Genomic DNA, 17602 nt, shown 5'->3' with positions numbered 1-17602 from the left:
AAAGTAAATGAAATCAGCAAAAGACAAGGTCCATGGATGCATCTAACAAAACATTAGCTTATTTGTTTTGGTTGTCAAATGGCTACAGCATTCCTAAGTTATTACATACATTTGGCTCTTTACAGATCAGGTCAGTATTAAAATTCCATTACTGATTTCGGTTCATCATCATATCACATTAGTCCCACCAGTTTTAACTCAAAGTTTATTCTCAAGTCTCCATTAAGGTTGCACCAAATTTCAGTTTGTATATTTGTTTATCCAAAAGGATCCCAAAATCTGCTTCAAATATTTGTTTTGTAGACAAGCTCATATAATTCCAAATGTATATACTTGTATAAAATACCTATGTAATTTGAATATGAACCATACGACTAATTGCATTGAAAAGCCAATCAAAGGATTTAGTAGAAATAACCAGATTCAAAATTAAATCTTGCTAAACCTCAAACAGTATTTCTTTGGTCTATAGTGATAACAGAAGAGATGTTTGGAAAGATACAGGAAGAAGAAGACTGAAAAACAGAGAGAATATACTTGAGATTTTCTGTTATTATTCACTCAATTGAATATTACAATGCAGAGTTCAGCTTTATACAATTGTAACTAACAGCTAACTAACAACCATGCTTAACAAACTAACACGTGAATAGCACGTGGGTATTCTAACAATACTAAGCTGATGTGTTCATCTATCATTCCCCCTCAAATCCAGCAGGGTTCCCAAGCCATAAATTACCACAATGCTTAGTGAAGAGTGGACTGTGTAACCCTTTTGTAAATATGTCTGCAACCTGTTCATCTGTTGGAATATACTGCATTGAGAGATCTCTTCTTTGTACTCTTTCTCTAACAAAATGAAAGTCTATATCAAGATGTTTGATCCGTGAGTGATGCACAGGATTAGAACTTAATGCTAGAGCAGAAAGGTTGTCACAATGTATAGTAGGAGGCTGAGGTAGAAACACTTTCAAATCAAGCAAAACTTGTCTGATCCATGCCAAGTCTGCTGCTGTATGAGCTAATGCTCTGTATTCTGCTTCGGTTGAACTCCTGGAGACTGAGTTCTGTTTCTTAGATTGCCAAGAAATAGGATTATGGCCTAAGAAAGCCACAAAACCAGTGATAGATCGTCTAGTGCTTATATCTGCTGCCCAATCTGCATCACTGTAAGCATTAAGTTCCCAAGCACCACTAGTAAAGGTAAGGCCATGATCCAAGGTACCTTGAAGATAGCGTAAAATCCTCTTAACTAACTGAAAATGTAACTCTGAAGGAGTTGTCATAAATTGACATACTGTGTTAACGGCATAAGAGATTTCAGGTCTGGTAAAAGTTAGATATTGTAATGCACCAACAATGCTTCTGTAGATTGTAGGATCATTCAAAGCATCACCATCACTCTTTAACAATTGACCATGTGGTTTACAAGGGGTTGGACAAGATCGGCATGAACTTAGACCAGCCTTAGCAAGCAAATCTTTGGCATATTTAGCCTGGTTAACAAAAATATCTCCAGCTGTATTATAAGAAATCTGTAATCCTAAGAAATATTTCAACTTCCCCATATCTTTCATATCAAAAGCTGAGCTTAATTCATCAACAACTTCTTGCACCAAAGCCACCTTTGAACCAGTCAATATTATATCATCCACGTATAAGAGAAGGATCACAATATCTGAACCTAGATGCTTCACAAATAAGCTAGGATCAGAGTGAGATGATACAAAACCAATGGCTGGAAGATAACTTGTGAATTTGGCATTCCAAGCCCTTGGAGCTTGCTTAAGACCATAAAGAGACTTTCGTAACTTACAAACATAACTGAGATGTTTTGGATCCTCAAAACCTTGTGGCTGACGCATATAGACCTCTTCCTCAAGATCACCGTGTAAAAACGCGTTCTTAACATCAAGTTGACGAAGTGACCATCGATTCATCGCTGCAATACTTAATATCAACCTTACTGTGGTGTGTCTGACCACAGGGCTAAAAGTTTCACTGAAATCCAGTCCAGGAGCTTGGCTAAAGCCTTGGGCAACTAATCTGGCCTTATATCTAGCCAAAGTACCATCTGAGTTTGTCTTAATTCGATACACCCATCGACAACCAACAATATTTTTATGAACTGGCTTAGGTACTAACTCCCAAGTACCCTGAGCATGTAATGCCTCAATTTCGTCCTTCATAGCTTGAATCCAATTAACAGATTGAGAAGCAACCTTATAAGTGGCTGGTTCAGTAACATCATGTATAACAGGAAGAGTGGTATAATAACACTGATAATCGTCAAACTGCTTAGACTGAACGATACCTGCCTTTGATCTGGTCTGCATAGCATGAGTGTTTAAAAGATAACCAAAGCATCTTATACTTGTGGCTAAAGCATCTGCCTTTGATATAGGATTAACTTCTCGTAACCGGCATTACTAAAGCATGGAAATTTTTACTCTTGTCAAACTCATGAGATCAGAAGTCACATAAACTGACTACCAACACCTCAACTACGGAGGGAGAGGTTGCGTCATGTGGTTTGGGGAGCTAATGGACATGAGTGTATACGCAGATGGTGGCCAAGATCTCTATGTTCTAGGAGGGGGCTAGGCGGGCTGGGCTGGAGCTAGGCTGGGGCTAGGCTGGGGCTAGGCTCGCCAGGCGGTCTAGGCGGTCTAGGCGGGCGACATGAGGGTATATGCAGATGGTGGCCAAGATCTCTATGTTCTGGGCGGGGGCTAGGCGGACGCTAGGCGGGCTCTAGGCGGGCTAGGCGGGCGCTATGCCTAGAAAAGAAAAAACGCCATTTTGGAATCTCCAAGGTCAGGGAAGAGATCACGATGGTGCTATGAGCGAGAGACAGAGAGATGAGGATTGAAGAAGAAGTCTGAGCAAGAGAGAGGGGCTGGAAGACGGCTCTTGTTAGAGTTAGGGTTTGAGAAGGAAAATTGCATTTATATTTAGAAGGAAAAAAAAAAAAGAGATGGGCCCCCGATTACTCCTCATTCTGAAACCCCTTTTATTTTTCTCTGGTGTTTTGTTCCACTATTCAGTGCTGTCTTCTTTTATGTTGGTTGGTACATCTTCATCAATCATCAAAGTTCTTTTTTCTCGTGATATTTGTGTGATCTCTTTTTTTTCTTTTTGTGTGTGTGTGTGTATGCAGTGCAGGTGCCAAAGACTGGAAAAGGCAAGAAAAAAGGCTCAACCCGTTAAAAAGGAAGGATAGATTATCATCAGCAAGATGTTTCTCCATGGGGATTCAGTTATCATTGTTCTTAGGAATATTAAGTGAGGTGTATTGTATGTAGCTTTGACAATTCCAATAGACTTGTACAAGTAGAGTCCATGCTGAAGATTTATATGCACTGAAGTTGGGAGCTTTTATATGCACTTTTTAAAATTAGAGCAACTTTCGAGTGCTGTATATTTCTTCGGATTTGTTTATGAATTTCAGTTTACTTGTATTGAATGCACTTTTTAGTCGTATAGTTCTTGAACAAAACTTAACTCGTTTGAATCTGTTGGTGAATTCAATTGATAGGTAATGAAGACCAATGTTTTCAAAGGCGAGGCGTATAGGCGAGACGTTTTTAGTAGTGCTATACGTGGTGTAAGCCTTTTGAACATTAATTTATTTTAATAAAAAAATTTATGAATAATACAATACAATTAATTCTTATTCAACCATAACTATCTTTTAAATATTTCTAAGATACAAGTATGATGCATGTACGTCAAATTTCTACTATACATAAATGAATAAGATAACTAGTATATTTTTAAAAAAATTGAAAAAAAATTGTACGGAACTTGAAATTACAGTTGCGAAGAATTAGAGAGAAAAATAAAATGACTTACTTGCAGTCGAAAGATGAAGATAATTCTTGAAATTGATGGAGATTATCTGGTAAGGGTAGAAATTAGGGTTGTACATGTACTATACAATATATATATATATATGTTAATATATTAATTTAGAAAAGAAAAAAAATGAGGTAAGTAGAAAAGCTACAGCCGGCTGGAGTTAGAAAAGGCAAGAAAGATATTAATTCTTCTTGCCTTAAGTTTATTACAGTAAAGGTAAGGAAAAAAAAAACAGAAACTTGCGGTTTTTTTTTTTCAACACACTCCAAGTGAAACGACGTCGTTTCACTTTAAGATTGTTTTTAAAACACTACAATCAAAATCAAGGTCCAAAAATACGGAAATTTCGATGGAAATATCGGGATATTATCGATATCGATAAAAATTGAATAAAAACCACGGAAATTGTAACAAAAACTTGGAAATTTTTATTGAAACTTTGGAGGATGCTTATTTAGTCAATTATCTATTAGTTTATCACAAAAAATTGGAAGGAAATGCATTGCATGATGGATTTAACTAATTTAAGTTGATTATATAGAGAGCTGACAAACACTGTGAGTGTAGAAAATATGTAGTAATTAATGAAAGAAGATTAAACACACCACAATCATTTATATATAATAATTTACTACAATATTTTACATTTTATACATTGCATGGTAAGATACATAAATGACTTAGTACCACATAGAGTTCCTATGAGGTTCAAAACTTTCACTATCTTCATCATCTCTATGTGTAGAGTAAGTGTATTGTGAAGAGTAGTCATCGAATGATAAATCCCCAAAATAATTTTGCATGTAATTGTTAACATGCCACCCATATGGATCCGAGATTGGTTGACGCTGTCCATGAGCAAAATCATTTGAAGATTGAGTCTCAGATTCTTTCCATGAGCTGCTCGATTTCTTCCCAAGAGGAATGGGATATGAAGGGTAGGGAAATGGTTGGTTATGAGTATAATCATAGTTACTACTTCCCACTCCAACAGAGTCTGAAGTTATAAATATGACTACAACTAATTAGTTAGGTGTGTGGTTGAATGGTGGAGTAAATAAGTTAGTTGAAACGTGGTGAGTAGTTGAAAAGTTGAAACTTGAAAACCAGCTCGCAATTAGTTATTATATATATTAGATTACATAGATAATAATCACAAACTGACGACCAGCGCAGTGGTTAAGAGGCTGCCAACTTCGCAAGGGGGCTGGGTTCGAGCCCCAATTTGCAGACTCGCAAATTTCTTCCGGTTCAGAAGTTTCCAGATCTAGCATGCCTTGCTCCACCTCACTCCACCAAGCCACGCCTTGCAACGCCTTCTTACGCCTTCCCAGGGCTAAACGTGCAACTTGCGAAACAGCCGACCGCCTTGGGCGTTTTCCTGCCGCCTTGCGCTGACGCGCGCGAAGGTATGCCTTTGAAATCACTTATTAAGACACCAAAACGAGAATACGCAATTAATTTTTTTCATTTTTAACATATCCTTTTAATTTAAATTTGAATGAAATTAGGTTTGAAAATTGCACAAAATAATTAATTACCATTTATTGAGCAATTTATGAAATAAGTAACATATTTAAATATTCAATAAAGAAATAATAATTAAAACATAATTACTAAATAAAGTAATTTAAAATGGATAAGATATTACTTAATTACATATATTAAATTAAGGAAGTTGGCCAAAAGAAAAGGTAAAGAAACTATTTTATATTTTTAAAAATAAAATAAAATAAATGACCACTTCTCCCGACGAAATTTCGTCGGCACAAGTCTATGCCGGCAAATTTGCCGGATTAGGTTTTACCCGACGAAAATACCTCTACCGACGACATTTCGTTGAGAGAGATCTAATGGACCTGTGCCGACGAAATTTCGTAGGGAGAGATCTTTTTGAGAAAAATAAATATAAACTTAGGATGTTTAGGTTAATTAATTTTTTCTTGTTAGTAATTAAATAATATATTTGCTTTATTTATTTAGTGAATAATTAGTATTAAATTTATTAATTAACTTAATGAACTATATTACTTAATAAATAGTAATTCAATTTTTAGCTCTGCTCTCTCGTGAATCATGATTCTGTAGAGGTGTGTGAAATTATATTGAAGAATTTTTCAGTATTAGTTATTCGAGAGTATTCTTGTATTTCATTTCCCTCTTCTCAACGTCGTTTGTATCAAAATTATACGTTATATAGTGAATTGATTATAGCTCCACCAAAGGAATGAGAGTTCAACAAATGTGGGTTCCATGTCACATAGCCGTGAATGTTCAACAAATGTTCTGTTGTGCAACCCATTGAGGAGGATAAAAACTTGGGCAACAATAATATCTCACACCAAACAAGTTACCACCCGATGCGCATCAATTAAAAACCAACAGTCGAAATCAAATTTAATAATGATTAGCCAGCCTAGGCAAAAATACACCCCTAATTAAAGTACTGCTACTGCATATAGATCCATATATAAATTCAATTTCTCACTTACATATCACAATGGATTGGTAGGGAATTTCACTAAAAGCCCATTTATTTCCTATTGAATTGAATTATGTAAAAGGAAACAAAACATTGATCGTTGATCATTGATGATAATCATGATGATGACGACGACCACGACCACGATGACGACTTCATTATGCAAGGTCGCCTTCTGGGGTTAGGCCAAGCTCCTTGAGGACCTCAGCGCACTTAGCGTCGGGTTCTGTCTTGAGGAAACCAAGAGGGTTTGGAATGCGATGGGGTCCGGCGATGCCATTGTTGTTTGTGAGGCTGATTCTCGCGCTCAACTTTGCATGAGAGTCAGTGCTAACCTCGCTGCAGTCATCTCTGGGGCTCTTCACCAATAACACCTCACAAACCTCCTCTTCGTGGTCTCCTTCCACCGGAATTTGGTACCTTCCTTGCTCATCAGTGTCCGTCTCGCTGCTCAGGGTTACGGTCCCGCCTTCCCGGTCTCTGCATTCCAACTTCACCTTTGCACCTGCACGTGTCCCATTCCATGCAATGTGAATGCATACATTGTTAGAAAGACAAGAAAAAAGATTGTTTGCTATATGCATCAAATACGGTAGATAGATTGGGGAAGACGATCAGAAAATGTACCTTGAAGTGGCTCACTGATCCTGGTCATAAACTGGATACGGCAGTTGTCACAGTAAACAAGGCCATCCACACTGAGGTTATCGGCGCAGTAAGCGAAGCCGAGGAGGGACAAGAAGCAAAGGGCAGAGGCAAGGACAATACCACTAGACTTCGTTGCCATTGTTCCAAATTATATTTTTCTTGTTTGGTTGGAGATGGATTTATATTGGAGGAGGACTATATAAGTGCAGATTAGAGGGGGATCTGTTTTTATAAAGAAAAAAAGAGCGCATATGTTGGGGAATTTGTTTTGTTTTTCTTGGTTAGCAGTTATTTTTCTGTGGTTGTCATTTCTTACCTCGTTTACATGTGGCTGAGACAATTAGTTTGACTCGCTCTTTGCTCCTCAAATCTCTCTGTATCTCGAATGGTGTTTGGTTCTCAAAGAAAATTCAAGGTGTTTACGGTAGTTATAGGGATCCCGAGTCTCTATATTTAGTATCGATGCATTTACGTGCATTTACACAAATCTAAACCATTTGATTAATCTAATGGAGTTAATTATTCCACGTCAGCATGAGAACACGCCTTTTTTAGCATATCACTTACCCCGAATGAGATTTTTTTAATAATTATTTATTTTAGATTTAATCAATACCCCTTTCACCTTCCCCACACCACAAACCCCACTTTCCAGACTCCTCACTCCTGTAGTGCCATGGATGCCATCTCTCCAACATGCAGCACAAATGATCCAAGTTTTTTTTAAAAAAAAAATTCTTTAGCACAATTCAAGCTTGCCATAGAATTGATGACTTGGGCATAGCCGTAAGTCTTTACTTTTTTGTTGATAAAAAGGGAATTCCCAAAGAAAATCTAATTCCAGTTAAATTTTTTCTCCTCAAAACTTCCACACGAGAAAAGAGCATAAATATAGAATCAAGTTGTATTTCCTATGATATGCTTTTGAATTTGTCCTAGATTTTCAATTTTATTATATTGAAACTTGACGGTGCATAGGGTAAAGTTAAAAAATGTCAAATAGGAATTAGGAGGGGTTGGGGTTGGACTACGAGAGCAATGGTAGCTATGAACAGGGAGTCTGAGAAGAGGGTTTATGATAGATCTAGAATACGTGAGGGGGCGTTGATTAAACCTAAAATAATATAGAGTTAATTGGTGGTAAGTGATATGCTACACAAGGTGAGTTATAATTATGCTGACGTCCATTACATTAATCAAATGGGTAAATACACCAATGCTAAATGCAGAGGTTTGAGATCCTTTAGTACTAAAACCTTGACATCCACATTAATTTGCCTTTGTATAATTTCAAAGTTACAACCGAAAAAGAGAATATTGAGTTGAGGGAACCCTAGTTTACTCTTCATAAAAAATGTTTCGGAGCAACTAGAAAGAGATGCTTTAACCAGAAAGAATTCAGTTCAGATGTACTACTTAACCAGAATGAATGTTAGCTCTGGCTTGTAAGAATATTAGTTCATTGGTAAGCTTCTTCAAATAAAGAGATAAAGTGTGAATGTGGAGACGAACGGGGAAAAAAAACTGCACAAAACTAATGTTGTCGATTTGGTATCAAAATGAGAACGAAGGAAACGGAGAGATCACTGAATCAGAGAAGCTGGTTGAAGGCGCTAAGAGACAAAATCTTGGAACCAGTAGATTTGAGTGAAAAGTTAAACAAGCTGAAAACATCTCTAGCATCCAGAAAAGAACGCAAACAGCAAAATACCATACATTCCGCAGATAAAGCATGACAATTTGATTGTAACAATACCCCAGCTAAAAGGAGAAACATTCTCAACAAACAGAGGATTGGATGTGGATAAGAAAGCCTTTACATTAGGTCAACAACGTGGACAGATGAATTCGGGGTTGCAAATGCGACTAACAGTAAGGTCAAACTACAATCCCAAAATTAACAAGATGATGAAATTAACTAGAATCTCACTTTGGAAAAAAAAAAAAAAAAAGCACCCTAAAGTAGAGACCATGCATCAACTTTCTCCATCCACAAATTACACAATGCCTAGCCATGGTCCGCTTCAATTCACTGCCAAAAGGAAAAGGAAAGGGAAATAAGGATGTTGAACACCCAACAACCCAAATTATAATAAAATCCTTGCTAGATATGGCCCAAATGAGAAAACAAAATGTTTGTTAAATAAGAAAACAAGCTACCTCTGCATCTTCACCTCCAGGCTTAGCAGAGACATCCACCTTCTGGGCTTCCTCAGCTGTAGCAAAGTATTAAATGAATAAACAACGCAGATATCAGATTAGCAGTGTACCCAAACAATTTCTCAACTCTTTCACACAACATGAATAATCAGTATTAATCCCATATAGCAGTCATTCCACTTTATATAGATTGCAGAATTCATGATTACGAAGAAAGTCTATAAATAAAACTATTGATACTTGAATATAAAATGCTTACAACTATTGCTTCCTCCACATTATAAATTTTACGTTGATCAAATAATACCAAATATCTCTCACTAATACAAGTACCATAACATGATCAACAGCAACAAACATCATTGTGGATTAATTATCTAGGGCAGAAATACTTTCTAACACACGCAATTCTTGAAAATGCAAGATTGTCAAAATTCAAACAACAAAGGAACTGCAAACCTCTCTAGCACTACTTTTGGTCACTGACGTTTGATAAACAAGAGCTTACCTATTGAAACTTGCAGAGACCTGGGTAGGCTGGTCTCCTTATATTTAAAGACAACTACCACTCATAGAAAGGCATTTTAAGCTACTAGGCAACCAATGCAATAGCTTGTTATTGTTTTAGGTTACCTGCACTATACCAGTGCAGCATAGGACTGAAGAGGAATTAAAAGGTTACTAATAAGTCTATACCTCAAGGATTAATAATTGAGGATGATGATTGTAATAAGCTAGTAGTTAGGCACACTTCTCACAATCACAAATCGATCTGTTGATTTATCAAAAGATACTCCAAAAGTAGGTAGTTAAGAATAAGCATCATGACTTGTACCTACATATGACAAGTCAGGAACAACTTATCCGCATAAAATGACATTGTCCAGTGCAGGTTAGCATACTTTTAAGGTTGAGAGATACTCCACTGATACAACACATAAGGTATCGTACTTTTTTTTTTCCCTATAGTAATTTATGAATTACCTCCATCCTCTGGAATGTCAGAGGTCCACAATGTAAGGTTGTCCCTCAAGAGCTGCATGATCAATGTGCTATCTTTGTATGATTCCTCACTCAAAGTATCCAATTCTGAGATAGCTTCATCAAAAGCTTGCTTTGCCAGGTGACAGGCTCTGGAACAAATTACCAACGTACAACCAAGTAAATTTCTTTTCTTCTAATTTGCTTTTGGCCGAAAAAAATATTAACACAATATCATGAATCTTGGTCACGATGTATATAATTACACCCGTACCTTTCAGGAGAGTTCAAGATTTCATAATAAAAGACGGAGAAGTTCAAGGCCAAACCCAGTCTGATGGGATGTGTAGGAGGTAAGTCTGTCTCTGCTTTACTTGAAGCTGCCTGCAAAATAGATAAACATAACAGACCACTCAGAATGACAAATCAATTACTTACACTCTTATAGCATCATCTTAACATTCTACAGAACAGCAATGACAGTTTATTTATACAACGAAAAAAATCAGTATAATCATTTCAAGCATCCTATGCACAATCCCCATTGCTCATAGACCATACATATAAATGGAAACTATCAGATGCAAATCAAAATCAGGGCAAACAGCCAGAAGCGAGAAAAAATAATAATTAAGGGACCTAACAGGATCCTTCACTGAAGGTTTCGGTAATAGGCTTCTAACCACAAAGAATAAGTTTAAGTGTAAATACACAGTGCACAATCAACTAAGCAGTTAAGAATGTAAACAAATGCACTAGACAGACATCTTTAATCAATAACAAGTTAATAACAGATATCTTGGATCACCGAACATAAGGAAAAGACCACGAATGATGCATTGTCTGTTAAAATCAAATCCAGGTAGTTATTTCATCATAAAAGATATTTGTACCAACATTAACATCAGATACAAGTTTTACTTTTTCCAAGCAACAAAGACTTCATAATCTTAATTTCTTTTGTCTCCCGCAAATTTCTCAGGAAGCAAACAGCGGATAAACCAAACTAAAGATCATCTCCTATACCTGATAAGCTTTCATTGACTGATCAGCAACCTCTTTCCTGTCATCACCAGTCTTAAACTCTGCCAAATAGCGATAATAATCTCCCTTCCTGGATTACACAAAATAAACAACTCAAAACGCTAAAAACACTAATCCAATCCAAAGCGCTCAAAGGAAAGCTTCAAAACCACTAACATTTTGTAGAAAAACACAGTGGACTCAAAAGCTGTGCAGGAAGGAATGAGATGCTCATCGATAACCCTCATGATGTCACTGCAAATGCTAGAGAGCTCAGACTCGACCTTGTGCCTATATTCCTCGATTCGGCTCACATTCTGATCGTTCCCTTTCCCCTCCTCCTTCTGCTCGATCGATGACAGTATTCTCCACGAAGCCCTACGAGCTCCGATCACGTTCTTGTACCCAACCGAAAGCAGATTTCGCTCCTCCACGGTGAGCTCCACGTCAAGCTTCGCTACTTTGGCCATCGCCTCCACCATTTCTGTCAAAAGGTAAAGTAAATGCAAGTCAAAACCCTAAGTGCAGGCCAAGAATTAAGACGCCGAGAAAATGCAAGAAAAAGAAAGAAATCAAAGGCTTAGATCTCAATGCTTTTTCGGTAGAACAAAATCGAGTCTGCGAGAAGTGGCTAAACAGTGTTTGAGTTCAGATTCTCATGATGATTAAATAAAATAAGATAAAAATAACGCGAGAAAGTAATAATCCACAGTCCGTTTACTACTCTGGTTTCTTTGCTTTTCTCACTAGCCAAACAAAGTATACGTTCACACAATCTGAAGGAAAAAGATATAAAGAACAAAAAGAACAAAAAAAAAAAAAAATAGAAGAAGAGAAAATATTGAGAGAGTGAGGAACTGAGACCATCGTAGCGCTCGGCTTGTTCGGCGAGCTTAGCAGTATAGACGTAGTTCTCTCTCTCTTTGGTGGAAGCCATGGCTGATCTCACTCCCTCTCTCTCTCTCTCTCTCTGTGAGCTCTCAACCCTTGTTTCTCTCTCTGCGCCTCTCTCTCTCTCTCTCTCTCTCTCTCCCCCTTTGTGCTTTATGAAAAGGTCTGGGGCATCGTTGGGTGTCGTTGAGTGGGTGAGGACCGGTTGGAGGGGCCCGGAGCGTGGCCCGCTCTCCCACTATGCCAAGACTAGCCCGGTTCAAAACCGGGCATGACATTCCAACGCGCTAGTGGGGGCGTTGGACCACGTACTACCTGGTTTGTGAGAATGACAGTTGCGGTTGAGGCAGAGCGCGTGGATTCGACGGCGTCGAAATGATTGTGGCGGGGTATGCAATTGAAGGTGGGATGGGATGGACCGGTTTTATTAAGCGTTATAACGGATGGGAGCTTGACATCGAAAAAACGTAAAAAATAATTTCATCAGAAAATCAGCCGGTTAAGGCAGTTGAACATGGTAGTGTGTTCAATCTCTTCCACTCAATTCGATTCCTTTCTTCGCAGGTTAAACATGATAGTGTGTTTGCTCTCTTTCACTGAATTTGACTATTTTCTTCATAAATTAGAGTAATTTTAAAGTAGTTAATTATCATTTGACAAATAACCTTAACAAAATTCAAGTTTCGGATTGTGTTTACACAACAAAAATGTAACCGTTTCATACTAATTCGTTCTCAACAAACTTTCTTACAAAATGGAAATGAAAAGAAGAATTCACGTGGAACAGCCCTACCCACGTGAAAGAAGCAATCCTCACTGATTATTTGGAGGATGATTGCTAGCATCATTCTGCTACGCTCGAGTAGGGTGACTGAATGCGGTTGATGCATATGGTGATGAAAACTTTGACCCGGACGAAACCAACAGCATTCATATGAGTGATGCTACATGTACTACCTTTATTAATCGCATTGTAGGCTACATATACAAATTTACATCCATACATCTTTTGGATATATCAATGTTCATATGAGGCGACAATGAGGTAAAGAGATCTACACTAATGAACAACAAATGTGTCATCCACTAATTTCATATCGTGAGGTTATTCTACATGTTTCAGCTACACTGCCCTTACATTACCACATTATAGCTATAAGCTGGCGGTGATAAATGAAGAGGATTCTTGTTGCTTTAGACTGTCAGCGACGTGAGCGACCACTCCGGTACCAGCATTGTGGAGCCATTCATTTTTCACCTGGATTCACAAACAGAAATCAGTATGAGAAACCAGAAACAAAGAAGCAAAATCTCCCGAAGAAAGATTGATTGATGACAGGCAGTACATGAATGTTGTTATGGGCAAAGAAGGGCCAAAATGCTGAATGAAAGCTGACATCAACTTTTTTCCATCCTAACTGCTGTAAGCCGCGTATCATTTCCTCTGTTCACATACTAAACAAATTGTTAATCAAAGTTATGGGAAAAAAGGATGAACTTCATCTGTTATCATCCTATTCTGAATTTCTATTAGCATTTATCATTTGTGTACCTTCAACAATTTCATGATATTCCAATGTGTTCTGTGTGTTGGGTTCACTCTGGGCAGCCTCTTTTGCTTTAGCTGCTTCAGGAGGAAAATGGGGACCGTCGGAGGAGACCGGGGGATAGTACTCCACATCTACAACATGCTTGTAGCCATCCAAAGATCGGCGGGGGGGCTGCCAACAAAATTAGAAATATATATTCAGAGTGATACATATAAAACACAAAGGGTATGTAAACTAATCAGTTGTATTCAAGGACTAAACCATTTAGCTTGAAAAATATGATGGCCATGAAGAAATCATACTGCTTGTCTCAATGGATAACGAAAAGTTACATAAGTTGCAAAAAAGCAATTACATCAACTAAGAAGATTTTTACAAGTAACCACTGATTAGCTTAAGATTTTTTTACTTCAAAATAGAAAGATGCTGGATTAGTAGCCATTATATATCCGATCTTGCATGGGAAAATGCTTCTGTCCCGAAAAGAAATAATTATGAAAAGCAACCATGTAAATGAAGTTGACATGGTGGGAGAAAGAAAGACCGTTTTCATCTTATTACACCCTCTGAATAACTCTAGGGCTTCTGACTTTAGTGCAGAACCTTGAGCAGCATTTGAATAACTCCATAATTACGAAATGCCACTTGCAAGCATAATCATGACTGATCAGAATTCCCTTGACCCTGACAACTAATGACTAATTGCCACCATAGCCAACACCAAAAAAGGCCCTGTTTTAACTAGTAGGAAAAAGAAACATTTAATCATAAAAACTTGCTTTGCCCCTGGCCTCAAAACCACTTTACGACTTTAGCCCCGGTCAAATAGCGCCAACATAATTTGGCATCTTCCAAAATAAATTTGCATATGCACACTACAAACAACAGGCGGTGACAAGTTTCAGTTAGTAATTGAAATGCAAATTTTAAGTTTTTTTCTTTAGTTCCAACTCAGTCCTCAATGCATTACTCATTTACTTAACAGTTAATTAATGAACAGAAAGTAAGTATCGCATAGCTCAACCAGAGAATCAACTGTCACCTTAAAAACTTCTGTTTCCCTCCTAATTGATGATGTGCGCCAACCAACCATATCTGTGCAGTGTTAAAGAAACTGATATATTGAAGAGAAGACTAACGAATAAATAAAAGTTAATACAATCATCTCATTGCGCTAAATATGAATGATATGCAGTAGGATACGATCATAAGATACATTAGCGTAAAGAATGCGACATTTAAAAGATCCCAAAGCAGATCTGCAAAATGGAATATATTATAATCAAATTTAGAACTTCGGTGAAACGAAAATGGTCAAAAGTAATATAAAGTGCTGCACTTACACAAATTTTCCGTCGTCACAATCAGATGCCATTCTCAAAAGAAGTGGAGGTTTCTCAGGCTTACCATCAGTGAGGAACAACTGACTACCAGTTCTACCAACAATAATAGGAGCAATTGGAGCAGCAAGCTTTTCCAAGAAAGGTACTCCGAATAGAAACGGCAGCTGAAGAAAAATCAAACAGAAGTTAGAATTTTCTATATAAAGGTAAGGTGGCAGTAGTCCCAGATACTTGGTATCAACAACTATCTTAGTTCTACAACAGTCCCACAACATAATGTCCTCAAACACCTCTTGAATGGTTAGACAACAGTGTTTAAATTATACATAGCCAGACGAATTTAAACTATCTAGTCATCCTTTTTGAAGTGTATTAAGCACACGGCTCTATGTTGGAATGCAAAGTCCAAATGATTTTGGAAAGAAGGCACATCAGCAGAGTCCAGCTTGGCATGAATATTCAGATGTAACTATATTGTACATGCAATTAACTAGGGATGATATACCGACCTGTTTTTTCCCTCTCACCCCGAGATGTGGAGTTGCCAATGTTACAAAATTGATTGGCTCCAAACCAGCAATCTTTCCTCGTCTCCAAGAGTATGCTGTTTGTGAATTTGCAATGGTTGTATTGGCACCATCATCGGGTGTGTAAAGGACAGAAATTGCATATCTTGCAAACAAGCCCCCGAGAGAATGGGCTAAAAATGAGATCTTCTTCAAGCTCTCTGTCTTTTGCACAACTTGCATGACCTGCTTATCATGAATGCCTAGGTTATATAACTATCATATTATATTTCCCAACAAAGCCACAGGTACCATGCTATATAACAAAAGTTTGAAAATTTTACACATTGGCTCATCAATTTCAAAACTTACCTCATCTGCTAATCGTTTTCCAGCTCCATCAATCCCGGTAAAAGTTTTAGTGTACGTGTTAGATGAACTAGCTGCAAATACATCAACCATGAAATTAACACTCACAGACTAACAGCCACGTACATCAAATTTATTCAAGCAAAGACGGGAACTTCAAAAATCAATCTTAGGTGCAAATTGTGATATCATCATCACACCCTAGTGTACCAAATATGTGTTCTTCCCAGTAGATAAACAAGATACTAGATCAGCTCAGGCCAGGTTTCTCACTATCCTTCTTAGTACGACAGCCGTCGACAAACATCAACTACCTTTTCTGAGTGGTACTTTGTGACTTCTTGTTGTTCAAATTTTAATTCCACACATATGAAATTAAATTACACCGGAAGTACTGAAATCAATTTACCATAAATTAGGAAATTTCTTCCAAGACGCCTTCGTAACTCGGCTTCCCCATATGTCCAGTCACTTGGGCTGCATTACTAGGAATCAGTCAACTTGATATCAATTTGGGGGGAGAAAAAGCCAAAGAAATACATAGTCATGGAAACAAAGTCCAAGCAATTGCGTATTGGAAACCTTCAACATGTAGAATCCAAAATTTGAAAGTAGCAGTAATAAGACTCAACGAACAATTAAAGAATGATCATGTGCGCAGACATATTCCTTCAACAGCACAAACAAAATTAAGACCCTCAACCCAACTTTTGTTTATCATCTCCATTTGTTTCAGTATAAAAAATATAAAATAAAATAAAACTGTTGAAGAAAGTAAATTTTATTTTTGGGAAGAACTACCAAATACAATTTACAAACAGAGCCATATTTGAGACTTGGAACAACATATACCTTGCCAAGATGCCATGAACAAGGACGAGAAGATGATCAGGCTTATTCTCTGCACTTGCAACACCCCCGGAGGCTGACGCAAAATTTCCCTGACTAGTCATAGCTTGAGCTCTAAGGCCCTGGTTTCTCCAACAACTATATAACCCTGCAATTTTTTATTTATTAAAGTGTGTATAAGAAGAATTGGGTCATGCTTCTAACACAAGAAATTAATGCTATATTACAAAAAGACCATTAATTTGAGGCAATTAGGCAAATATTACACCTTTGAAATCAAATCTCAAAAAATTTCCCGGGAAAATTATTTGAGAGAAATTTAAAATTACCAGAAGAAAAGCCCAGAGACGAAGAGCAACAAGACGAAGACGAAGAGCCTACAGGTCCCTGCGAACCATATCGTCGATTATCACTGAATCTCGTAGAGTAACCAAAGCGTGCGTGAATCAGAGAAGCGGATGCCATATATATAAGTATTTATATGTATTTATAGAGAGAGAAAGAGAGAGAGATCCTAATTTCTCGTTTGAATCAAAGCGAAGTCAGCATCGTCGCCATAATGTCTAATCCTTCGTTATCTTCCTCCTGACTGCCATACGCAAGCAAGCCCATGTCTCTGCCTCACTCAGCTCCTCAGCGGTTATTTCGATTTTTTCTGTTCTTTTCTGCGAAATAAATATAAATTAAGGGCACCATTAAATATTCAGACAAAAATTATTGTAGTGTAGTGGATATCAACTACCAGTGCCATTTTTTTTTTCTAAGCCAAAGAAAATAGCAAAATTATTTGTTTAAGGGCAGTTTTCCTCTTTTTGGTAATGAGAAACTACCACTCCCAACTTGTTAAATTTTTATTATTTAAACAAACTAATATTCTAAGCTACTCTACTACACGAGGATGAGAGGTGCAAAAGGTCAGACAAATTGTTTTAGCGAACT

At 37.4% G+C, this 17602-nt stretch overlaps 3 protein-coding genes across 6 annotated transcripts; all 3 read right to left on the bottom strand.

Moving 5' to 3' along the window:
* Window positions 1-6232: 6232 nt before the first annotated feature.
* On the bottom strand, window positions 6233-7197 carry LOC117625002 (olee1-like protein). The gene is made up of 2 exons (XM_034356553.1): window positions 6971-7197; window positions 6233-6848 (listed from the first exon to the last, which is right to left on the bottom strand). Exons 1-2 carry the CDS (start codon window positions 7128-7130, stop codon window positions 6502-6504), a joined length of 507 nt encoding a protein of 168 aa, XP_034212444.1. The 5' UTR covers window positions 7131-7197; the 3' UTR covers window positions 6233-6501.
* Window positions 7198-8681: 1484 nt separating this feature from the next.
* On the bottom strand, window positions 8682-12179 carry LOC117625848 (14-3-3-like protein C). 2 transcript variants are annotated; one of them, XM_034357430.1, is made up of 8 exons: window positions 12161-12179; window positions 12020-12125; window positions 11333-11639; window positions 11159-11246; window positions 10407-10516; window positions 10136-10284; window positions 9152-9207; window positions 8682-9023 (listed from the first exon to the last, which is right to left on the bottom strand). In XM_034357430.1, exons 2-8 carry the CDS (start codon window positions 12090-12092, stop codon window positions 9021-9023), a joined length of 786 nt encoding a protein of 261 aa, XP_034213321.1. In that variant the 5' UTR covers window positions 12093-12125; window positions 12161-12179; the 3' UTR covers window positions 8682-9020. The 2 variants fall into 2 exon arrangements, with proteins under 2 accessions (XP_034213321.1, XP_034213320.1); XM_034357429.1 differs by lacking the exon at window positions 12161-12179 and having other exon boundaries at window positions 12020-12127.
* A 560-nt stretch (window positions 12180-12739) lies between these two features.
* LOC117625847 (putative lipase C4A8.10) lies at window positions 12740-17512 on the bottom strand. 3 transcript variants are annotated; one of them, XR_004585453.1, is made up of 11 exons: window positions 16993-17511; window positions 16667-16811; window positions 16224-16291; window positions 15818-15888; window positions 15449-15691; window positions 14940-15103; window positions 14800-14855; window positions 14639-14691; window positions 13599-13767; window positions 13393-13501; window positions 12740-13304 (listed from the first exon to the last, which is right to left on the bottom strand). XR_004585453.1 is itself a non-coding variant. In XM_034357427.1 (11 exons), the coding sequence occupies exons 1-11, from the start codon at window positions 17126-17128 to the stop codon at window positions 13200-13202; spliced, it is 1308 nt and encodes a 435-aa protein (XP_034213318.1). In that variant the 5' UTR covers window positions 17129-17501; the 3' UTR covers window positions 12740-13199. The 3 variants fall into 3 exon arrangements, 2 of the variants coding, with proteins under 2 accessions (XP_034213318.1, XP_034213319.1); XM_034357427.1 differs by having other exon boundaries at window positions 13393-13490; window positions 16993-17501; XM_034357428.1 differs by lacking the exon at window positions 12740-13304 and having other exon boundaries at window positions 13391-13501; window positions 16993-17512.
* Between the last annotated feature and the right edge of the window lie 90 nt (window positions 17513-17602).

The sequence above is a fragment of the Prunus dulcis genome, chromosome 4, assembly GCF_902201215.1.
Source record: "Prunus dulcis chromosome 4, ALMONDv2, whole genome shotgun sequence".
Lineage (NCBI taxonomy): Eukaryota > Viridiplantae > Streptophyta > Magnoliopsida > Rosales > Rosaceae > Prunus > Prunus dulcis.
Note: the sequence above shows the minus strand (reverse complement) of the source record. Positions and strands in the feature narration are given on the sequence as shown.